Here is a 25,918-nt window from a genome sequence, read left to right on the forward strand (position 1 = left end):
AATCCTTCTCATACCCAGCCAACCACTGAGCCACAGGTAAACAAATATGTGGAGGATTTCACAAACCCCTCGAGTATTTTCTTGATTTAAAATTATATTAAATACGGGCTCAGTAGCTTGGGATACTGTTCAAAATAACAAACAAATGCAACCACAACGGGCTGTGTGAGTGACTGCCCTTAGCACTGAGGAAATCTTACTAGCTTGAAGGTGAGAATTAAGTCAACAAAGTCAAGAAATAAAATAAATGCATCTTTTATCACACCATTACCAAGGGAAGACAATGCCAAAAGGCAGAACTAGAGATGCTTCTCCTGAGGCCTTGCTGGCAACACAAGACTGCCCCAATTTAATTTTTGTTAAATCAGTTCAAATCCACGTGGACTGTTATGGGTTAAGAGTAGGTTAAACCTGTGCCTTGTTGACAGATAAATCAAAAAGACAGCCTGTCCATACAGCCTCTTGTGCCAATTTAACTTCATTTATTTAAAAGCTGCATCCTAATTTATCTTAACATAAGCCGTCTAAAAATCTCAGCAAAGCACCACCACTAAGACTTGAATGACTCTGGATCAGGAAATCCAAAATCCCTTTCAAAGCTATACCAGATTCCAGCCAACCTATCCCACGACCTGCTATTTTCTGTGGTGGCTTCCTACTGCAGACAGAGGGAAATTTTGCCTTTAGAAGAAATTTAAGCTGCAATTCCATCTCCAAATATTCAAATACTATACTTTGGAAAAGGTAATGACTCCAACTTCACATTTTCTATATGGGTAGTATTAAAACCATACCAGAGATAGCCCTGATCTAATACAGGGTTCAAAATCTAAGTAAGAATTTTGCCAAACACGCTAATCTATATTTTTATGCATTCACTTGGGCTCTCTCCCTACCTACCAGGGACTCCTCACAGCCAGGCAGATTCAAATGTGTTCCAGCACTTCCATGCATCATTGTTACACAAATCTGCAAGATCAGAAGGTACACTAGAAATAACTGGATCACTTACAGCATCTCTCTTCCTTGAGTGACCTTAGACAGCCTGACATGACTGATGTAGCTTTAAGCTACAAAAAAATTAAACTATATAGGTAAGTTTTACTTATTCAATGTTTTATACATACATATACATATGCATGTTATCTGCAGTGAAAAGCCATGATTGGAGACAAACATCAGAAATATGAATAGCTGATTTTTAGATTACTATAATAAGCTTAGCAGAAAGTATTTCAAAATTTAATGAGATAATAAACTGTCATAATTAACTGCATTTTACATACCTTTCCCCTTCCCCAAGGGAAAAGAAAGGCTTTAAAAGCAATCAAAAATCAAAACTAAACACTCCTCCAGATTTAGGAACCCATGCTACCACAATCGGTGAGCCAAACACCATAATACCTACAAAACATGGTCTGAGAGAACTAAAGAGTTTCAGATCATTTCTGGCTTTAGCCCTTTAAGGAAGGTTTTCTAAATCCAAAAGAAACCAGTGCACTCTCAAAGTGCAGATGCAAAGCAAAGCAGCTGTTGTAGCTCACATATTCGCTCAGCACTGGAGTGTTAAATTAATGACTACTCAGTTTTACTGAGCAGCTCCTTTAGAAGGATTCAGCAGACAATTATTACATACAATCATTTCCCTGAAGAAAGGAGGTTTTAGGGGGAAAACCAGAAGGGGGGTGGGGGATGAGGAAGAAGGAAAATAAGAATACTGAGCTTTATCATCTACAAGCCAAATGCAGCAGAGATGATCTGTGGTGTCAATCCTCACCACAGTGACCATGAGGTTCCCTGGGTCAGTGAACAAACAACAAGTCAAGACAGCTCTTCCTCTACACCCCTCTCTCGCCAGATAAGAGACCATTCTCTAAAAGTATTTCTTGGCAAGGTTTTAATGTTCTGCATTCCACTTAATGGAGGAAAATCATGCTCAAGGATCTGTCTTTGGAACAGCTACAGCTGACACAGAATATCAGCCTCCCCCATCTAGAGAGATGCCATGAAAAGTGAGATACATCAAAAATCAGGGTTTATCATTATTTAAATGAGTAATTTGAATTCTACTACAGAACAAGTTGGTACTCTCCCCTCCATCGACTTACATGCTTCTAGAAAACAAATATGAATAAAAACTATGGCACCTCAATTTACACAATCTCGGAAACAACTTGGGGGGGGATCAGTCTACAAATACTGTACAAGTGGCACTATAAATAAGAAAATTTAAATAATCAGCTTCATAATACAGCAGGGTTACAGCAGTTATATATGCTGAACCCAGGTTTTCTCATGCTAAGAGCAAGTTGATGCAGAAGCTGTGGTACTTAAGTGCATTTGCTTGTGAAGCAGAGGATGTCCACAACCTGCAGAAATGTGTTGTTCCTGTGTCAGGTGGTGGGATGCAGCAGAGAGAAGGAATTCTTCAGGAGAAGCAGTGAAGAGTCTACAGCATGTGAAATGTTATTCCAGAGCAGTACTGATGGATTGTAACTGTTAACAATGGGGACTTCAGAAGGTTAAAGTAATCAGCTGTCCAAAAGAAATACCTATGGCTTTTCACATCATCTCCAAGAAAAGAGCAGCTATTCCCTTATTCTTATTTATATTATTTATTATATTTATCTTATTTATATATTTCCTGTTGTAGAAGAAATATAAATCTTCAAGGAACAAAAAAAGACTGAGGGGGAAAACCAAATAAATCAAACTCCTTCAAAACCTCAAAGTCTCACACCATGAATTCCGGCAATTCTGCCTAACTGAGGGGCTCTGGGATGCCACCACTCATGGGCTGGTTGTTGCAGATGTCAGTAAGCAGTTTGTTTTCATCAATAACACAAGATGCCTGTAGCATCACCAGTTTTACTATGTTCATTGTTTATTAGAAAACACAACTGTCTTATTTTTTATTAGTTGGCACTTCTCAAGGTTCCCTGCCTTTATTTTTCTCTTCCTAGTATAAATGAGCACATTTGCCAATAATACAAATAATACAGTCTAAGGAGAAAATGAAGCTCCCACTGTGGGATGTTCATTGTGCAAGGCCAGAAAATTTAAAACAGTGAAAAATGCATTAAGTTACATTTCACATATCATTAAGTAATGTTGAATTCTATCCTTAAAACACCCAACTTGACAATGCAACCCTCCTAATAGAGGGGTGATCCCCCAGCAGATGCGGCGAAGCACTGTGCTGCATTATATAACAACATTTTCCAGAGAAATGAGCAGAGCACTTTCTGTGATGAAGAGGGAGCATACAAGCTGTCACTGTGCACTCTGCAGCCTCTTCTACAGGGATTGTGCAGCTAAACCAAGTTACCTGTAGGTGTATAAAGGAAGAATAAATGACATTCATGTAATATCTATGTTTTGAAATGCAGGTAGTGCCCAGCAGCACTGCATTGCCTGATTAAAATCCACAGGAAGTCAAGGCAACACCCTTAGTATTACCCAAGTAAAGGACTCTCACACGTGCATCTCAGATACCACCTCTGCGTTCCTATGGTAGAGGTGGTAGAGCATTGCTCTGCACTGCGACATCTGCTTTCTGCACCAGCTAAGCACTGTGATTTATATGTGCTGGCATTCATAAAGGAGGGGGGGGGGGGGGGGGGCAAAAAGAAAAGAAACACAAAACTCCATCTAATCTCATATCTCATCCCACTTAAAAACTTTCAAGGGCTTGTCAGCTGATGAGGTGTGCTGCTGGCATTGAGTATTGCCAGTGCTCAGACCTTCTTGATCTGTGTTTCATCCACCCCGGTAACAGAGCAGAAAATCTTCATAAATCCCCCGTTATATTCAATCTGGAAAATAACCACTGTGACACAATGCTTTGGAGCTTTTCATTCACACACTCATCAAAATAATTAAAGAACTGAGACTGACATTAGGGTTTGTGGGGTTTTTTTGTTGGGTTTTTTTTTGGGGGGGGGGGGGGTTGGTGTTGGTTTTTTGGGTGTTTTTGTTTGTTTTGATTGATTTTTTTTTTGGGTGGGGTTTTCCATGTTCTTAGTAAGAGGTTCCATGGCTGACATGACTCAGAAATTTAGAGCTCATTATACGGAACCACTGAAATTAGTATTCCGTTCATGGGCTTAATAGGTATTTAAGCAGTGTAAGAGACAGGTTTTGTTTTGTTCTTTTTTAATTGATAGAATAAACTGTATTCAAATGCTCAGAAAGTCTCACTTGTCTGTGAAGCAGAGGGAGATGAATGAGCCAAGCACAAACAGTCCTAGGGCCCTTTGTGGCCAATAAGTGGGTTTCCTCCTCCATCTCCAAGCCCTTCGTAATTAAAGATAGCAGCTCACCTAATGCTCATAAAATGCTGTAAACATTTGTTTTCATTAAGGCTCATACTGGGAAACCACGTTGAATAAAACCTAGCAGAAAATCACTTCACTAGAAAACGTTGGGATGGTCCAGAGAAACAGCCTAGTAAAGGACAAACAAGCAAGAAAACAAAGCAAAAAGTCGCCAACTAATTCATGCATCCTGGACTGACTTAACGATCAGTAAAGAAGTACAGAGAGGAACACAAACAAAAAAATGGATTTCCATTTTAAGGACTTAAGGGTTCTGTGCTTTTCATACAAAAACCAGCAAACTGTCAGAAAAGGTTACCTCCGAAGAGCAAAACGTTCCTCACACTAAACTAAAAAAAATTAACCTGAGTGAGAACAGCAAAGAGGTATTCTGCTACCCTTATTAGTAACTTGTGTGGGAGGGTGTGGGGTGTCCAGGAAGGCAAGAGAAGACTTTCTTCTTCCTATATTTTATTCAGAATCATGAATAACACCGCTCTACGTCTTCAGCACCTGCCTTCTTGATCTACTTCCTTGAAGCATCTTGCTAGAATGCTCTCCATAATTTTGTCCTCCCCTCTCCTCTCCAAGAAAGGTGTCTAACTCAATAGGATATTCTGGTTGAAATGGGAAAAAATATTCCTGAATATGTGTGTGTGTCCTCAAGCCTCAACTTAAAGAAATTTCTGTCAGTTTGCTTTTTAAGCTGGGAATGTCAAATTGTAAAAGACATGTCCCCTGTGCAGTGAGAAGTCTTGGGGAAAAAGAAGACCCAGAGGAAAGAAGGATAGGTCATAGTAAGCACATCGTATCAGGGTCTGGAAATCTGCCCAGATACTGAAATACTGTTGCCTGTCCTCATGTCAAACACTACTTTAGACTAAAGGGCCTTCAAAAATCATTATATGAAGATATGGTATGTGAAGATTACATTCACACTTCCTTTCTGAAGACAGAGTAACAAGAAGCTGTAACAAATTCCTTTTCAACTTGCCTTTTTCATGTTAAAAATTAGAAATAATGATCTGACAGAGTTGCATTTCTAACATCAGAGCTCCGTCTCAGGAAAAGAAACTTCATCTCCCAGAGCTGAAAAGAAACAAGAAACAGGAACAGACCCAGACTCTGCCTTTCTCATCCATCCCAGCCCAGAAACTTCCTCCCTCTGTATCAAGAAGACCAAGTACTTTGGTCATGACCTATGAGTGTTTTGTTCAAACTGGGAAATTAGCATACAGCTGCATCTCCAGGCTGGCAGAGGGCTTTGAATTGCACGTAAAAACCTGATAGAGAAGCAAATCAATCTGAAGCCTTGAACTGCAGACAGCAGGTAACACCATGGAATCACACACACACACACACACACACACACACACACACACCCACACACACACACACACACACCAAACAGCAAAAGCTGCTAAGTTTCCTGAAACTAAGCAGTTTCAAATAAGGGGCTGGTAACCAGTGCTAAAGAAGATACAACTAAGAAGCTGAAAACAATGACCATAATTTGGAGTAAAGTTCCGTATTGAGAAGTTTCTATGACTTAAAATAAGAGGAACACAGGATGGCTTAGGATACAATGCGGTAATTTTATTACAAAATATTGAGATAAATTCAGCGAATTACCCCATAACACTGGAAGAAAGTGTAAAGGAGAGGTTATTCCGTTTTTTACTTTGAATGGAATATTCTCTTTGTAGTCCCACTGAATTAGTAACCTTGCATAGCTACAGCTTTAGGGCAAACAATGCAACACAGCGCAGACTCTGCACAGAAGGCTTCAAATGAGCAATCCTGTGGGTGAAGAGGATGCCTTCCTCTGCCACTGAAATAATCAAGCACCCAACGAGTGTGAAAACCAGGCCAGCAGCCATACAGTCAATGAACAGTTTCTCACACTTCACACTGACCATCTTGAGCAGAGGCAGCAAGATGACATGAGCCAGGTATGAGCTTGGGGAAGCACATGGCAGAGGGTACACAGCATCATTTCTGATAGTTCGTTCTGTGGTGTAAAACGCCAGCAAGCATACATAGAGTATGATAACTGAAAAGGAAAATAAACAAGACTCTTTGAAGGGTTACTCCAAGTACAGTCAAAACCACAGGCACTTAATTTATAGCTTTCTTCAGCCAGCAGACATCTTAGGAAAATGTCCAATCCACTGAAATCAATAATAAATAAGCACTTTCAGTGGATGCAGGAATTAACTCTTGTTATTTAAAAATGGATTTGAATGCAGTTTTGCTGATAAAGCACTCTCAAAATCCTCCTTTGGGGAGAGAATTTATTTTTTGTTTATTTATGAGTATCTATGTTAATTGAATACCAGAAAAAGGAAGAGCAATAAATAAAGCCCAAAACAGACACATATTCAAAACAGATATAAATAATATAATTTACTTATACTTTGCCCTTGAAAACAATAAACTATTACTCCAATCTTAAACTGCTTAAAACTCTGCCAATTATACTAGAAGATGAAGAGACATAAAGCCATTTAAGTACTGTGCCAGTCCAGGCAAGAGTCTGAACAGAAGGCTACCTGGTACCTAGGCTACCTAGAGATACTGTGGGTTGTACTGCCCAAAGAAGAACAAATGTTTGAATTTATGTTTTAGGAGGGTCCTGCAACAAAAAGCTTCAAGGAAAAACCAAACTTTTTTTTCATGTGGGTTTTTTTTTTCTGAATTACTTTAATTGATTCTTCTGATAAGAAGTGTGTGACCTTTACTCAAATACTATTTCCCCTCTTTTTCCATTTCTCATCTGATTCACCTTTTAAAGTTTATTTTGCAGTCCATCTGGAAACTGGAAGGAATTAAATACTCTTAATCTGAGATGGCATATAGCACATGTATCAAAAGTGAATTTAACAACAGGGTTTCTGTGTAAGAGAAATGAAGTAAAATGTGTAAAAATCAAACCTTGATTGCATGGTAACATTTGGCCAGGTATTACTTAATACTTTAATTTTCAGGTAATGAGAGGATTTCACAGGCGTAGAGATGTGAAAGTGAGATCAGAAATTGTGCCACCCTAGTTTGTCTTCTTGTTCTGTTACAAATTAACCAGGTGGGATGAACTAACTTTCAAGGAAAATCAATAGTGGTCAATTTTTCTAGTGCAAGACAAAAACATAAGAAGTCCAACCACACCAAGACACCAAGACACTGCAATTAAAGGGCCAGTTTGATTTCAGGCTTCTGACCTAAGAATCAGGGAGGTTGAAACATTTCTTAGTCTGTTAGAAAACCTCATGATTTTCAATGTGCAGGTGTAAAGATGTCACTAAAAATAGTAGTAATCAAGAAAGTCCCAGCTGCTTACTTTAACAGCAAACTAGACGTATGCAAAAGAAAAACATGAGACTCCCTTCTAAAAAAAGAGTTGATTAAAATTTTAGAGTAATTTATTTTAAAATGCACATTTTGCTTGACAACTTGCAGAATAAATTGTCAGCAGGCCAGGAATAATCTAAAGCATAATAAAAGAGCACATGAGACAAAAAGTAAAGGGTTTCAAAGTCTCTCCCTTGCCTCACAAGGAATAGGAATGGCCAAAGGAAACATTGCTTGCCTGTTCAGTATAAACTGAGAGCAATGTTATCCTGGAGGGCTGAGTTGATCAGGATACCCAGCCACCCCTCAGAAGGACGGATGTTGTTCCAGTTCATGTTTTTCCCCAAAGCCACCTCTACTGTGCTCCCTATGGTGCCCAGGGAATCTGTTCAGTACCAGTTCTATGGACCCCACCAAAAATCACCTACCTTTGCTTTGGCCAGGTGACAAACCAAGCCAGACCCAGAACAAATGGGGTCAAGGGAAGGACATGCCTCCTTATTATGTATCACCCGTGGGCTTTCAGGCTGCAGTTTCAACCCAACACTCTCAGTGGGAGGCAAAGAGATTTCATTATCTGACCAAGAGCTCAAGGTAGGCAATTTATACAGTTGTAAAACAGAGGGTCTTCTCAGTATGCTCCTGATTGTGCAAAGCCACAGGTGACAGGGTACAGTGCTCAGCAGGCCAAAGGAAAACAGGAACATTTTTATTAATCACCTAGGGCAAGATGTCTCCAAAGAAAGAAGGGAAAAACCTTTGAATATGCAGCTACCATAAGAAACACATCCATCAAAAGAGCAGTGCAACTATAGTGGCTTTCCAGGTGGGATGTCTGCTCAGGCAGGCAGTTGTGGTAGAACTTCTTGGTTGGAGAGCCCATTTAAAATCTAAGTCATTCAACAAAGCAGTGATATCAAACCACAGACAGCAAGAGAAACAATGCTTCCCCAAAAGAAAGGGTTTAGAAATACAACAGCACATATGCAAAGGAAAATATCTGTTGCAGAATAGCTGACTACCCAAACATCCGTGTTTCTCTGTTAAGCTGGAATATATAAAGCTGTATATAAAGAGCTATCAAAATTATGATGAGGTGCAAAGAAAAGTCTCTCTGACTTAAAAGGCTAATGATGTGTTGTCTCAAGTTTTCATTTCTTCACCCGAGAAATTTTAGCTTGCACCAGAATATGTTTATATTAAATTCCAAAAGCTGCCATTTAACATAAATGAATTCTAAAAACTGTCCTTGACACTCAGCATACATACACACAAATGTTACCAGTTAATTCATTTTACAGAATTACGACTTCAATGAACAGCTCTTCAACTGTGAAGAAAGATCAAGTCAGATAATAGCTCCAGAAGTGACCCTTTTAACTAGGGACCTCCTCACTTCCTACTCATATGCCAGATTTTTCATTTATATAAACAAATACCTACAGGATTTCATGAAAATGAAAGCATTACAGGCAAATGACATGTTGCAACAGAAGAGATATTAGAAACAAAGTCTGTACAAAGTCTACTTACTTTATTGAAAAGATAAATAACAGCTGCAGGAGCTCCTAGGAAAGGAGAAGGGCAAGGGAGGAGAAAACGAAGAATGGACAGATATCTCCATAGTAACTACAACTATGAAACTCAGGGGAGAACTTGTTTGAAAGCTGAAAGAAGGATGCTACCAGAGAAAATAGACTGCAATATAACTGGAAAAAAATAAGAAACTTCCAAATAATTTTCCACATGGTCAAAGGTCCCTTAAGCTTTAGTTTATTTAATCAGAGCCAAGAACAAATACCAAGAGAGAAAAGCAAAGTAAAAAAGCATAAAATAAAAACATAATGCTGACATGACCATTACTGTACAAATTACTTAACAATAAACATACTGCTAAAAAAACTAAATATACAAATGTTCAGGCTAAGAAGAAAGAAACAATTAGTTTCCCTCAGGAAATTCTGTGCTACTGGATGATACAATGGAAGAAGAGAAAGGAAAAACACCACACAAGCATAAACTAGGTGACATTTGTAAAATTCCTGTTATTATTCTATCCAACACAAGAGACCTGAGAAGATTCTAGGAGATATTTACAATATGGAGATTTATATTCCTCAAATTCATTTCAGACTTAAAAAACTCCTGCAATCCCAATCTGAGATGCTAGTGCCATGGACTGACCTATTTCTAAGCAGTATTCGTACAACTCCAAGCCTCTGTCATCCATCTGAGATCCTCAAGACCCACATCCTTACCTGGAATCTTGATTTGACCTGTAAAAAACATTAATACCCACACTGCTGGTGAATCAGCAGTAGCCCACATTTATGCTGTCATTTGCAAGGAACATGTTGTGAATATATTCTTATCACTTATATATTGTCCATATGACCCACATATATTCCTCCTCTGGAATAAATACCGAACAGAATTTTCTATAGTTCAGTGTATGCCAAACCAGCATAAAGTATGAATATAATCTCCAAATGCTTATAAAAAACAAACAAACAAAAAAAACCCAACCAAACCAACAAACCCAAAAACCAAAACAAAACAACCTACCACCAATACTCTTAAACTCAGCGTATTAGGACACACTTCCACTTTAAAATATTGGAATGGCACTCTCTTTTTTAGTATCATTATCTTTGCACTGCACATAGGACCACAACAGATGTAGCAAAGACTAATGTTAGCCTAAACATCAGGCTAGTTTTATACCAACAATGTTGTATTTGCATTAAAAAATTTTCTTTCCCATTGGCAAACAAATTTGCTTTAAAAAGTGCCTTTATCAACTATTTCCTATATCATTTTAGAGCAACCTCTCAGTGGTATTAAAGCAATCAACATCTGGCCTGTCATACACAGGGGTGAGACATGAATTATATCAATCACAGTTCGGGATGGGTTATCAGACAGCTGAAGGAGTGTTTGCCATAGACAGAACAACAGAAACAACTCCACTTATCCCATCTGATTTGGAAGCTACCTTGATCCCTCAGTGAATGAGTCCAAACTCAAGGTCATTAAGACCTTACCCTGCAATTCTGACTTCTGAAAAGAAGGTGGCTGGTGACAACAGGCAAGTGGGAATTGGACATGGTGTAACATGTCTCAGGTTGCTATAAATCATACCTTCATAATTATTAAATCACAACTCAAACAAGTTGTTTACATAGCTTCCTACCCACAAAGTTCAAATGTTCCCAGATTATTGTACCTTGTTATACTTTTGCATGTCAGATAGAAGAATTCATGTCACAACTTCTGTTTGCTCCTTATGAAAATACTGAAAGAACATTAATCACCCCATTTCTTCCTTTTCAGACTATATACAATGATTTTCTTGACTTGCATTATAAAGCAGGTAATCTGTCTTTTTACTATTCCTCTGCAAATCCACTCCAATGCACTATTATTGCTATGTTTATAAGGCTTGTTATTTAAATATAAATGTGCAGCACTGAAAATATATTCCAATCATATCAGCATTCCCAGAAGGGGGGCAGGGGGGTGTTAAAAAAATATTACACATAAATCTCACTGCCATTTTGGTTTTATTGTGGATTAATGAAGTTCTTCATACGCAAACAACTAGTACAGCTTTTCACTGCCAACTGAAATTAGAAAAAAATAACAGAAGCACCTGGTTGGTAAGTGGGCTTACATTGTGTTGTAGCAGGCAACAGCTGAACACAAATACATTATATAGTGTTCCAATTAGTGAAAAGACTATTCACTAAAAAGGTCTTGGAAAAACACTTTGATATTACGAGCAGTCTCCTGCTTCACACCCAAGTCATAATACATTGCTCACTCCATAACCTACAATACCAAGCAGAAATCCCTCACAAACTTACAAATGTGGGAACAGAATTGACCTTGTTTTACATCTTGCATGAAAGGTGCTAAGTCTAGTGCTAAAGAGATTCATTATTAACTATAAAAACAATTTGACAAAGAGAAAAAAGGGAAAAAAAAGAGGGAACCCCCCCCCCCCCCGCCCCAATCCCTAAGTCCCCTCAACCTTTTGACAGCTCTACTGCAAGAAAGTCCTTTGCAAATCAAGTTGAAAGGATGTATCATTAAAGAAACCACTTAAATTAGCAGCTTGCCTAATATGCAAAAGCTTTCCTACCCTTGACTGGCTTTTTTTTTGTGCTGAGGGTGCAAAACAGCTCTGCCAGCCTAGCAGCTGTGCAGCCACCAGCCAAGGGAGATCAGCATGCTTGTCTCCCCCTCCTTGGACACATACTCCCACCACCTTTTCATTTGATAAACCTTAACCCTCCTGTAGCTCCCCAATGAGCCAGTTCAGGGAGTTAAACTGGCATCTAAAAATAAAATCTTAAAAAAAAGACAAACAGGAAAAAGGAGGAGGCAGCAGGGAGGCAGCACAAGGCAAAGAGCAGGAGCACATCCCATGGGCTGGCCTTGCTGTAGTGCACAATCACACTTCTGACTGTCACATGCTTGAGGCCGTTAGCAGAAAGCTGCTGTATTAATTAAAGGCCTCAGAAGGTTCCTAATAAGCAATTTCTGGCCAATCTAGCTGTGACAGCTTAAAATGCTACTGCTCCCCAGTGGGTTGTTCCTTTCTCCTGCAGCCAACAGCCTTTCTTGCAAAAGAACTGGACAAAGTGTCTTCTCCCAGGAGCTCTGCACACCCTTGGCCCAGTGGACAATGTCCATCCACTCCATTGAGGAACTTTCCCCAACCCTATTTTTTCCCTAAACTAAGCTAATATTTTTTCCCCTTAACACAGAGAATATTCTAGCATTAAAATTTTAAAAATCCCCACTTTGAAGTTTAACAGTTACTAAAATCAGTCAACCTCTTCCTGCCTCGCACAGCCCTATATTAACACAACTTTATAATAAAAGAGAAATGCATTTGGCAATTCCCCTTGTGCATTTCTGGGAAGGGGGCCATGTAAATGAGTAGCCACCTGATTAGTAACAGGAAGCAAGCTATAGCCTATTACCACCAACAATCAACATGCTATCACATCAAGTCTGCTCTGCATATCTCTTCCTCAAAATCTCAAATTAATAAACCAAAACCCCTAAACTGGGTAAAATGAGCAACTCATTGCAAGAAAACCTACAGCTGTCTCTGCACACTGTTATTAATTGCCAGTGGTTGTAGTCTTTGGACTTGCCCATAAAAGTGTACAAGCATCCAGCACAGACACCAAACACCTTTGGCCAGTTACCTATTGATTTTCTCAATTTAGAATCATAGTTGGAAACTGGAGATTCACAACAAAAACACGCAGCTACATGGAAGCTACACTCCTCCTTCAGCAATAACCTTTTGTTCATAGGTTTTGAAAAATGTGTGATCTTTACATGGTGAAGACCACCCAATCTGGTAGTTTATCAAGCCCATATACCAACAGTTTTGTTCATCTCTGCCCAAAGCATTGAACAAACCAGGAACTTCTCTCATTTACACGGCAACTAGACAGGAACCCATTGCACAACAGATTCAGTGTAACATGTGAATGCTTGGCTTTTGCCACATGTTGGAATAATGCTGGCACTTTTCACCTTTACTGACTGAAAGTCATATTTACTAATTAGCATTACCCCGCTGCTTCCCCTCAGACTTGGCCACTAGCAATACACACAGCCCAGATCAAAGTGTCTTCCATCCTTTTGAGTGTAAACTCAAACAAATGTAAATATTCTGAAGTACTGAGCTTGCCACTACTGCCACTACCAATCCTTCCCAAACTCCATTTACTCTGTAAGAAGGGCTTACAGTTTTTGGACTTATCTGGAGCCTGTGAAGGGGCAAAGCCATACATGTACTCCTTTTCCTCTTTACCACCACCACCAGCTGAAATCTGCAGTGCCACAAATACTGTTACAGTAGAAAATTATACATGTAAAAAAAGAAATGGAGATGGGGAACTTTTGCATCAGATGCAAACCTGGTTGTGTAAGAAGATTCCTCCAGTCCCCAGACTGCAAAGGTATTAATTACTGACTACACGCTGACTAATTGGAACCATTTGAAGCCTAACAGTGTCAGGCCACTGCATTCAAAAACCCTGCTCCATCAAACAAGCTCATCAAAGTGAGCTTCCAAACAAAATCTGCAGTATTATATCAAATCTGCACACTTTCACCATAACACCACCACAATGCTCTTGTAGCTCTTCAATCAAGCTATGCTACTAGAAAAGGGGTTGAAAACAGAAAATAAATAGATTGATAAACCTTAAGGTGTGCTTGGCTGGGGGTTCTACTTTTGTGTTATTCTGTTTGGCATCTCCATGTGAAATAAGACATACTTGTCACTGGTCTGCAGTCAGCAGATGCCAGCACCTACCTATCTACAGCTAAGTCCAGAAACTCACTGGGAGCATCCACTACCTAGTTTTGACCCATGATTGGCACAGTGAGACCAGAAAGCAATGTTCACTGCTAGGAAATTCACCCTCCACTCAGTTTGCTAAAATAATTTACACTTGCTGCTCATCCAGGCTCTTGTGCAAATTGTCTCTGAAACTGGAGGAGTTTGGATCAACTACAAATGCAAACTAAAATCATACACATGCTGCATACATGCATGAATCCTTATTCCCTTTCTAAAAGGTGACCTGCTCCATGCAGGGGGAGGAAATGCTGCCAGGTTAGTCCCTGAACCGATGAACAGGGGCCAGAAGACTGCTAGACGCAGCAGCTGGGAAAAGGCAGGGAGAAGAAACAGGGAAAAGATTGCCTCCACAGTACCAGCCTGCCACTACACTGAAGAACTGAAAGGTGAAACCAGAGTTTTAAATCACTAAAGAAATTGGAGCCCTTTACAACAGATTCCCATATTTACTATACTTATTTGCTTAGCACCTCTTTCCAATGTGAGTGTGAAATATAGGTGACTTAGTCCTCTAGAATATGACAGGTTCAAGCTTCTGAAAAACCATTCCTGTCACGAACCAAAAAAAACCCCACCAAACCAAACAAAAAATTAAAATCCCAACAAAACCCCACAAGCCATCAAGAAAAAAAAGTAACTTACATATAATGGTTGGTTCAGAGTACATTCCTAAAGCTACAGTCTTTAAAGGTGTATTTTATTACAAGAGTATCTTTAGTTATACATGCAGCTGAACAGACAACTGAAAAGTTTGATTTTGAGAAATCCTGGGGGAAGACAAGGAGGACATAAATTCTCAAAACTTGGCAAAAACTTGGCAAAAGTTGAGGCAGTCAACCCAGAGATTCCATTTCAGTCCTGTATGCCCCCTCATCATCTTCCTGCACATCCTTTGTTTACCAATATTCCCAACACAACTCTTTTTGGGATTGCAAAATAACCTGGATTGAAAAACATTGCATATTCAGCTAAACAAAACAAAAAGCCTAAAAGGAAATAAGACGACAACATAAAAACACTCAACATGCTCCACTACAGCTTAAGAGAAGGAACCCAAAAAAAGGTCTGTCTGCAAAGAGGAAGCTCAAGGAGGAAGAAAAAATAGGTAAAAGTCTGTGTTGGGTGTAAATGGAAACAAAACAAGAACGAACTCCTTCACAGCAGGAGTTCAGAACTAACAGAACAGAACTAACAACTGTAATATTATTTCAACAGTTCATGATGCTTGAAGAAGTAGTGAAATTATGCTTTGCCTTCCATGAAAGCCAAAAAGTTTTCATCTTTGATCTGTGTTGAGGCTGGGTTTTTTTGTTGGTTTTAATCTGAAAAATACCAAAGGCACTGAGCTGCCTAGTACTATGTCTGAACAACCTAGCTGCCTCTCAAGGGTCTGAATTCACCCAGCCCAAACCTACCAAATACTCTTCCAAAAACGTTTCATCCAGAGAACTCAAGTGCAGTTTCTGGAGACTGGTAATATAGAAACTCTGCGCATTCCTGAAGCTGGACTATGCAGGGCACCAGGAGCAGGTACAGTGTAAAGGACAAGCCCTCCTGCCCTTTGCCAGCCCCAAAAGAGGAAGAGGATGTCCCCCCTGGTTGCACCAGTAGCTGCTCCTACAACCATACTCTGAACAAGAGATAAAAGTCTCATGCAGGTTAGATATGTAAAAACCTGTCAAAAAGCCTCAATTCATCTCCTCGCTATTATTTTTAATCTCAACCAGCTTCTTGAAGCTACTCATGGTGTGACCCTGCAAGTCATTATGTCAGCACAGCTGAGGAATGAGGGGACAAACTAAGTGTAAAGGGAAGCAGAAATTCTTTAAGACAATGTGCAAACAACAGGCTGGCCATGAAATAATGACCATGGTCTCCCAGGATCACACCAACAGTAGAGGTCACCTAAACAGCTCAGCAGAATTAATTTTCAATCCTCTGTTGTATCACACAAAACCCAAAATCAGAACACAAATATCTTTGCCCTGAGCAGCAGCAGGACGCAATAAGCTTTGTAAAATTTCTACCAGTATGGAAGAGAACATGAATTTTATATTTATATATAAATACAGAACAATATAAATATAAAATAATATAAATTAATATTCTGATATGCCTAGTTAGCTAAGTGGGTGCATTGGTTAGAGTCTGAGTTTATTCCAGAAAAGATTGTGGGAACAAGAGATGGGAAACACTGGAACAGGAAGAGGAGGGTGTCCTCCTCACCCCATCAGGCTTCTCAGTGGAATTATAAGGTCATACAGAAAACAGGGATTCAAACTTTTTTTTGTTTGAAAGATAACTCATGGTGGTATGATTATTATTACTACTACTACTACTACTACTACAACTACTATTATTATTATTATTATTATTATTATTTTTATTATTATTATTGTTATTATTATTACTATATAGTTCATTTTGGTTTGGAACTAGGATGTGAGAAGTGAGGAGGAAAACAGGTTGAGGGAGCATTTCTGATTCTCTCTTTTAAGTGGCATTTTCTAGACAGCCTGCTTTTGTTCCTACTTCACAGAGAGGACAACTCCCAGATGCCTGCATTCTCAGCATATTTTCTGTAATTGACTGGCTTGAGGTCTATGATTTTAACCCACATTTTGCACATTCAGTGACTTCTAGGAAAGAGAAGGCAGCTTGCTGCAGCAGTATCTCAAAGCAGTTCTTTGCAGCCAATAGCCACTGCACTAAATTACTATGCAGTTCCTCTTCTCAGCAGTATCTGTTTTATCCTTTTCTATCTTTTTAACTTTAGACTGTTTAATTCACTGAAAACTAAAAATAATAACAATAACAGTAACTACTTTAGTGATGCTTTCCTTGAAATTGCACACACATAGATATTGACATGGCCTGAGAGGCAAAAGTCAGGAGAGGAAAAAGTCTTAAGGCATCTAAAGTAGCATTCATCTACTGTAAAATAACAACTGTTTTTCCATGCTTTCCAAAACAGCACCAAGAACCATCTCTACCAATGGGAGAAGCACAGTTTGCTATATCTTTGCTGTTCATAGAAGGAATCTATGCTGGAAAGTCCATTTATGGTAGGTCAGTAGGTGCAACCATACCCTTCTGATAAAATAAAAAACAGTCTAAGACAAAAGGGACAAAAATGAAAGGTTCTACTTTAATCATAATTCACTACTGACCTTTTCCTTGAAGGCCCTTCTTCAAAATCTGAAGAACTAACATCGTTGCTTGTTGAAGACACTTGCGATGCATCGTCCTTCTCATTCTCCAGCTGTTCTGATCCTGGTCCTAATCCTTTAGATTGGCCATTAGTGAGAAGTCCTGCAAACATGACAAAAGAGTACACAATATTCAAAACTTGCATTGATTTTATAAAAATTCACATGTGACATTTACAATGGGAGAGCTGATGCCCAAAACAACTGTCTTGCAAAGAGATAGACTGATAACATTGATTTTGCATAGAGGTGCTTCAATAAAAATGTGCCAGCTTCCCTGTTTCTGATTTGGCTGTCTCTAACAAACCAATCTCAAATATCTATGAGTGTTTGCACTAGTGTTTATAATCTTGTCACATTCAAGAAAGGGACACAGCTTAGTCAAATTCATCCTTGTTTTACAGTATTCCTATGATTAGCATAGGTGAAAGTATTTTACATTTATCTGTGGACTGATATAAAATTAAGCTGCCATTTGGTTCAATTTTGCATCATCTTGCTCTTCATTCTGGTGCTTCCAACTACTGCAATTTATGCTCCTTTGAAAAAAAATCCTAAATCTCAAAGAAGTGAACATCAAATGTCTATTTCCTGACCTGATTCTTCTGGCCAAGTGTCACTGATCTACAGAAACTCCAGACTGCCAGAAAAAGTACACAGGGCAGCAAAGGTACACAGGCCACAGCTGCCTTCCCTTTTGTGCCTTTTCTCTCCTGGAACAATAATACAGCAAGGACAGTCCCACAGTCACACAGATGGAAAACAGCACTGGACCTCTACAAACATAACATTTAACAAATTTTGTGTATACTGTGCCACCAACTTACTACAATATAATATGACTCTTATGAATAGCTGATTGGCAACAAAACAACTCATACTTAAGGAAGAATCAAAATAGTAACATATTCTTCAGCGGGCTCTAGGATGAGAGGCAGGAAACAATTTTATTAGCTCACTATTTACTCAATGTTATAAGAGCTTATTACCAGAAGAGTTGTAATTTAATCGAGGAGAATGCTTTCTCATTTCTCTACCCAAATGGTTTCAGGTATGGCATAAGAAATTTTTGTTTCACGGCAGTATTTCCTCAGAGAAATGCTGATAGGACTTCCCTTCCTTAGCATTTCAGTCTCTGTAATTGCACCTTACAAAAGAAAATGTGGTGAGGAAGGTGGCTGGGGGGGCGGGGGCTGTGCTGCCCCTTCCAAGATGAGCCAGGCAGTGAGGCTCGCCAGAGTACTGCACTGAAAACACTTACTAAGAATTGCAGTTTAAGAATTTCCATCAGCACTGTATCAGTGCCACACCATTTCAGAACCCAGTTTTCAGGAAAATCACCATCCAGCACCACCAATGCACTTACTCATTGCATAACCAAGCATTCCACCAAGCTCAGCTTGAAAGGGACACCGAAGCATAAAACCAGAGCAAGAGCAAAGACATCTCCCCCAGTGAGCTGCTGCCATTAAATCCTGGAACCTTGGCCACAGCTGAAGCCAAATCTTCCTTCCCCACAAGGCCATTGATACACCGCTCATTTGGCATTATGACTACCAGCAGGTTCTGAACCTCCCCAGTTCCAATCTAATCGCTCTGGTTGCCCATTTTTAAATCCTAATCCAAAGCCTGCATCATATCTCTCTCTTCTTTTCCCAATCAAAATTTGCTCATATTAATTCTGAACTACACCAGATTTCTCTAGACTTGGGCTATGTGGGGGCCACATGCTACAGATTTTGTATGCAGTGTTTTAAAAAGCAAAAACATGTTCCAGTTTTCTTCTGGGGAAGAGTTGGTGAACTGGTAGCTCAATTTTTTCCTAACACACAGCCCACAAAGCACAAGTTGAAACTACACACCAATTTTTGCATTCAATTGTCTCTTCTAGCCAGCATAAGACTATGAGGGAGAAGTAAAATGACCCAATTTACATTTTCTCTCTATCCTTTTGATATTTCCTTTTCATTAAAGGGATCTCAAACTGTGACCCACCAAATAAAACAAATTTCAGTATCAGCACATGATACTACAAAAGGGCTTGTAGTGTAAGAACACAATATGATGTGGGGTGACAGCATCCCCTTCAAAGCATTCCCAAGGAAATGAAGGCAAAGTTTGAAAAAACACTGAACAGATTATATTTCTATGCTGAACTCACCCCCTCTAAAAGCCCTAGTGCCTAGGTTTACTCTTACAAAAGTTTCAACTTGTGCTTTGCATTTTTCCATGAAACCACTGCTGATAAAATTTACAATTTTTGAACTCGAGAGAAGTCTAAATCAAGCATATCATTTGAGGCCTGACACTCAGTAACTTAACTCTTATGGCAGAATTTGATTAGGTTTTCCAAAAGCAATATTTGTTCTGGAGACTTGCCATATGTAAAACCCAGGAACCTGAAGTATATGAGTCAAGAAAATCACCTTTCAGGCTGTCAACTTTCATGCACTTGGAAGGCAATTTTTATTCATCCCTTCACCCTGCCAAACCATCAGCTCACTTGGGAGACAAGCATGATTTGTGTTCCTCAAGGAAAAAAAAGTATTGGTTTGCCAACCATTATTCATCATAACCAGCACCGTTCCAAGACGCAGTAATATTGGTGATAACTGATGTTAGCTATCGTCTGCTGGAACCAACTGAAACAAGTGCCCTAAAAGAGAGGCATAACACTACAAATGAGAGATACTGATAAATACTGGGAATCGGTGTCATGTTCTACAGGTTTTCGGGGTCAGCATAATTGCAAAATCCACTCTGAAGTGATGAAAGGCACAACCCAAAGCCTCCTTTCAAGCACTGGAGAGAAAGTACATGCTGAAGCAGGCTGTTATAAAGTTTATTGCCACTCAATCATTTTTATATCAAATGCATTCAGCTTGTCCCCAGATACCTTTTCCTTCAAATGCCATTCCTGTTATCTCTAACTGCAATAAGCCACATTCTTTACTGCTGTGCATCAGTTGGGAGCTATGAAAGGTCTGGAGGCCCCAGGACAGGATTGGGACCCGGCAGCTTTGCCAAGTGATACTCAGGCACTCCTATCACCATTAATGAGTTGGTGCCAATGCAGTGGACAGGACATACAGGTCTGCTTGGTACACTTAAGGAACATCAACCCATGTGGGTTTGACTCTCCAACACCAACCAACCACACTATAAGAAGCAGCAGGCATTTGTATTTCTTAAAAGCTGAGTACTACAGTTGTGTATGTATATAAAGAGAGAAAAGCAGCTCAGTGATAAAATACTCTTTTGCATAGTTTGGAAAGCTGAACCACTCCAAGGAGTGGCTACTTGAGAGCACTTAGCAACAGTTAAGGAATCAGCAAGTCCTCAAGAGCCAAAACAAATCAAAGGGACAAAGAGTGCCTCTACTGCTTTTCTGTGGTTGTACCTTTCAACCTCTAAACCATGATGCCAGCAAGCCCTGGCTCCTGTCAAAGCCCATCACATTCTCAGCTGCTGAAGAGCTGGCAGAGGCTGCCTGTCCCTTACCCACTAGGCTCATCTCAGCCCCAGTTCTCACTGCCTTCTCCACTGGCAGCTGGACTCATGACCAACCACCAGACCTGAATAACTAGGCAGAATAAATCAGGGTTGATAAAAAGAAGACTTTATTCCTGTAGTAGAAAATGTTTGTTTTAAAAGTCAAAGTAGATTTAGGAAAAAAAAAACAACAAAAAAAATCAAAAAAACCCAAAACCTAAACCTCATTATAATTAAATTTGAAGTACAGCAACTTGCATTATAAGTCAGTGTAGGATTTCATATAGTAAAATGACTTATATGAAATAATAATTTCTATATACAGAGAATCAGTGCATATTTGCTGCCAAAGTTTAAAAAGAACTGAAACACTGAACGGTTCAAAGTCACTGAATAAACACTGCCTTAATTAAGTCAGTAATAATGAATTATTTAATTAAGTCACAATACAGGAACTTGCGTATCAAATGACATCTACAATCCCTTAAATACACTGTTCTGGTTCTGACTGATCAAGACTAGACGCCTTCAGAGAAAGGCCAATTACTAATTCCTAATATTTAAAAAGAGTAGCTTAAAACTAAACCATGGAGATCTTAACATCCTCTCTAAAATGTATCTTAGTCACATAAATGTCAACTTCACAGTTCTGCTGAATTTGTTTTTAAACTTCCACAAATGCTGCAATACCAAATCACAGTTTTAGATACAGGCTGCTTAAAAAAAAAAAATTAATTTCTCAGTATTGATAAAGAGCAGCAAATGTCACTTTTTCATCTACTCTGTTACAAGCCAGAGAAAACACAAAAGCCCTTTCTGCATACTAGTCATTATTACAGAGACTTCTATCACCTCCTATTTATTTGCCTTCCACACTGAATGTTTTCCAATCTGTCTGTGGCTACAAGTTTGTTTGTTTTTTCACATGCAGGAAGGGCTCTGCTATAAGAACTGAGCCGTATCTTCTAGGGTGATCCACAGAGAATACGGATATTATGGCTGTACAACCTGCACACAGCATGCTCCCTCCTGCTCCCACTGCAACTTACCACCCCCTTTGCTTCTTGGCTGTAGTTGTTACCTGAGCAGAGGGCTTGCTGAGCCTACCCCAGCAACTGGAACGTCCTGCTCACCAAAAACAGTGTGTAAATAATTGTTAAATCTGCTTAAATTAGCTTATTACAGGGGGCTTGTGCTGACTAAAGTGGATTGCTTCTCATATGAGCCTAGCAAGTAAGACAACTATACCAGCACAGGCAGGGCTTCATTTACACTGGTACACATTTGCTGACCTTTCTGTTTTTTGGTGATACACACATACTTTTAGCAGCTCTCTACAATTCTTCTCAACTCTTCTTATGATCTAACTTATCTCAGTCATCCGGATAGATGAACAGGCACATACAGGACAGGTCTTGGGATCATCTGAAGATGTGATGCAAAATCTCAATACCTTGGAACTCACCATACAATAAAACAAGATGTTAACTATAAATGCACAGAAGGAAAATGATGGGGAAGAGAGAAGCAGAAAGCAGCAACATAAGAGAAGATAGCAAAAATGTAAGGGAGGGTTTGGAGTTAGTTGGTTTTAAAAATAGATGAGCTGCAATTACTGGTATGTTCTTCATTATTAAAGTTACTGAATAATCAGGAAACCAAAGGCGAGCATCTGAGCAAACTTCAGCATCATGTGGTTAGTTAACTAAGTGGTTAAGTAAAGAGACTTTCACAATGTTTCCAAAACACTATTTCCACATCACTTACTCTAATGCCAACAAGGCATCTCAGCATGAACATTTCCATGTTCTTACAATAGAGCAACACCTATTTTAGCTCACTGTTTCCCAGTCCTCAGGCAGCTTAAGAATAAAAAAAATGCATTCAATTGTATTTCCAGTCAGTTTCCACAGTCAGAGGCAACCCGCAAAGCCATTATGTTAGGAAAATCAACAGTCAACACCCCACAAACACAAGCCAAAGATACCAAAACCATTAAATGACCTAAACAAAGACAATTTCAACATGACCGTATTCACAGCTTTCTATATCAGATAACATCAGAGGGTCCACAGTCCAGAGGAGCCATCCTGCAGATCTCAGCAATATGTGAAATGTGTAACTCTGCTCCTGGGGGTTTCTTGACTATACAGGGACACTCTCTTCCCACTGCCAACAGATTCTGGGTTGGTTTCCCCCTAGCAACCCTTTCCCTGCATTCCACCCTGATCCCTGCAAACTGAATCGCTCTGGGCTGGTAGAAAGTCTAGTTTCCAGGGCAAGCAGCAAAACAAACACAAGTTACAGTAAGTTAAAAAAGGGATTTACTCAAGACAGCTTTCTCACCATGCTAGGATGACAATGTTCCTTATGAGAGCATGTAATAAATAGCAGAGATTGTATAGGCATGGAGCTAAAGCTCTGTTCCCTTATGGAGTAACATGCCTGTTCAAACTTCAGCTGTGCAGTCTTGGGAGTTGTACAGGGAAGTTTTGTTTTAAAATATTAATGATTTTTTTCTTTGTGCAACATCCCATTTAGGAGAGCTGACAAAAAAAGTTACAAAGCAAAGGGTTTAAGTGCAGTGTTATAAAGTCTGAAGGTTAACCATCCCACACCATGGTCTGGAAGTATAGTACCACCTGAACATGGACAAACTCTTGAGCATAACCACACTGTATGCTTCCACCGTTATGGAAGACCACCAACATGAACTCTATGATTAAAGTTAGGGGGGAAATTACTATCTTAATCTCTTTAAATATTTACTCTGGCCACCTGTTTCATAGAGGTACAGAATGTTTCACACATATTCTATACAGAAATAAAAACCAGCAATAGACAGGTGTCTCACATACACCTCTTGCTTTCTTTCAATCTTGTAGATATTGCCTACCTAGACTTTAGTATAGTCTTTCACACCATTTCGCACACATTTTGCGGGAGAAACAGGCTGCTCAAGGCTTAGATAGGTACACTCTTTACGGGGTAAAAAACTGTCTGGACAGCTGGGCCCAGAGAGTGGTGGTGAGTGGAGTTACATCCAGCTGGCAGCTGGTCACCCATGGTGTTCCCCAGGGCTCAGTGTTAGGGCCAGTCCTGTTTAACATCTTCACCTATGACCTGGGCAAGGGGATTGAGAACACCCTCAGTCAGTTCACACGCAACACCAAGTTGGGCAGAATATTGATCCGCTGAGGGTAGAAAGGCTCTGCAGAGGGATCTGGAGAGGACAGCTGCCAAGCAGAGAAGAACCTGGGGGCGCTGTTTGGCACCTGGCTGAACAAGAGCCAGTCTGTGCCCAGGTGGCCCCCTGTACACAGCACTGGTGAGGCTACATCTTTAGTGCTGTGCTCAGTTTTGGGCTCCTCACCACAAGAAAGACATTGATGGGCTGGAACATGTCTAGAGAAGGGGAATGGAGCTGGGGAAGAGTCTGGAGCATAGATCTGATGAGGAGTAGCTGAGGGAGCTGGGGCTGTTGAACCTGGAAAAAATGGGGTTCAGGGGTGACCTTATCGCGTTCTACAACTGCCTGAAAGGAGAGCATAGCCAGGTAGGAATTAGTCTCTTCTCCTAGGCAACAAGTAATATGACAAAAGGAAATAGCCTCAAGTTGTGCCAGAGGATGTTTAGAGGGATATTTGGAAAAATTTGCTCATGGTAGAGGGGGTCAAGCACTGGTCAAGCTCAGGGAAGTGGTTGAAGGAGCATTCCTGAAGGTATTTAAAGGATGTGTATATGCTATATATAACACTTATATATAACACTTTGGAACATGGTTTAGTGGTGGACTTGGCCGTGCTGGGTTAACACTTCAACGTGATTACCTTGGAAGTTATTTCCAACCCAAACAATTTCGAACTACAGGGAGCTACAGTTTCTTATAAGCTGTATCTTTATATAAAAGTTTAGTTGCATAGCACAATTAATTAACTGTTTTCACCATTTTTCGTAAGTAACAGACAACCAGCTGCAATGCAATACAAATCTACATTGCATTGTCTGTAATCCTAAATTTGCCTTCTACCAAAACCATCCTTTACACACTAGACTGTGTGCTGAAACACTACCCAAATCTTGGTAGACATGTTAAATAATTACATTAATCTTTTGATGCTAAGTTTAAACACACCGGTATCTCTAAAACATCTGCAGTCTGCATTAATCAGCACACTGTACTGAGTTACTGTATTTAGCTGTTGTATAGCTATGCACAAAAGATAATTTAGTTTTATAGTGCAAATGCCATCTGTCACATTGTCACAGCATGACAAGGTATCACATTACATATTAAACAGACAACATGCTTCAAAAATAAGGCCTATTTTCATGCTCTGGTTGTCTCAGAGACTAAAGAACGGGGTTTTCATGATAGTAACATAATTTAAAAACAAAACAAAACACATTTTTCTCTGGGATAAGAGATATGAATTCCCTGTCCACTTTTTTTTAGGATAGTTGTCATAAAGGCTATTTTCACCTAATTTGGTAATGCAAAATCACAACAATTTTCTGCCTCTAAATAAAAAAGCCACAGCATGAAACCATCATCGTTTATGCCACACAATGCTCTGTGCTCCCACCATGATGGTAATTAACAGTACGTGGGCTTTTCAGATGACAAGCCACTGGACATTAGGTTGATTGTGGTACATAACATAGCATATGCATAAAGCAGTACCACTATGCCAAAGACTGTTAGGAAATAGCTTGTACAGTCTATATAACTGACTAGAAGAGTGCTTTTATATGTAGATATACATCATTACTATGGAAGCCAAGCATGAATGACATTACAGTACAAGATGTGTTTGTCAGTCTGTCAAAAGACCAGATCACCAAAGAAAACTGATTAAATAATACAGGTTGAAAGAAGCTCCTTACTCCCATTACAGCTCCATCCAAAACCACTATTCAGCAAAGATATTTTGTGACTTTGTGTCCTGCATATTAGTCCATTACCCGTGTTAATTAAAATTAACTGTTCTGCTGTTTCCACACAACACTTTCTAGAGTGTTTTGTTTTCATTTGGGGGAGTTTGAATTGAGGTTGGGATGCTATTAAACTCATAGAAACAGGAATACAACAGTCAAAAATGAACGTAATTTAATTCTGTCAGGAAACTACTCCAGGCCATATTACATAGTTCAAGCCC

General features: G+C 39.5%; 1 protein-coding gene across 4 annotated transcripts in view; it reads right to left on the bottom strand.

Annotated features, from left to right (window-relative positions):
• The window catches only part of JARID2 (jumonji and AT-rich interaction domain containing 2), a 210,262-nt gene that overhangs the window by 72,777 nt on the left and 111,567 nt on the right, over positions 1-25,918 (bottom strand). For all 4 annotated transcript variants that reach the window (XR_012053914.1, XM_002189147.6, XM_072924165.1 and 1 more), the window contains exon 3: positions 17,229-17,370. Coding sequence is in view for 1 of the 4 variants with exons in the window: in XM_002189147.6 (XP_002189183.1) it covers positions 17,229-17,370 (142 nt within the window). In the remaining 3 variants the exon portion in view is untranslated. The remainder of the gene's footprint in view (positions 1-17,228; positions 17,371-25,918) is intronic.

Source organism: Taeniopygia guttata, chromosome 2 (assembly GCF_048771995.1).
Source record: "Taeniopygia guttata chromosome 2, bTaeGut7.mat, whole genome shotgun sequence".
In the NCBI taxonomy this organism is placed as follows: domain Eukaryota; kingdom Metazoa; phylum Chordata; class Aves; order Passeriformes; family Estrildidae; genus Taeniopygia; species Taeniopygia guttata.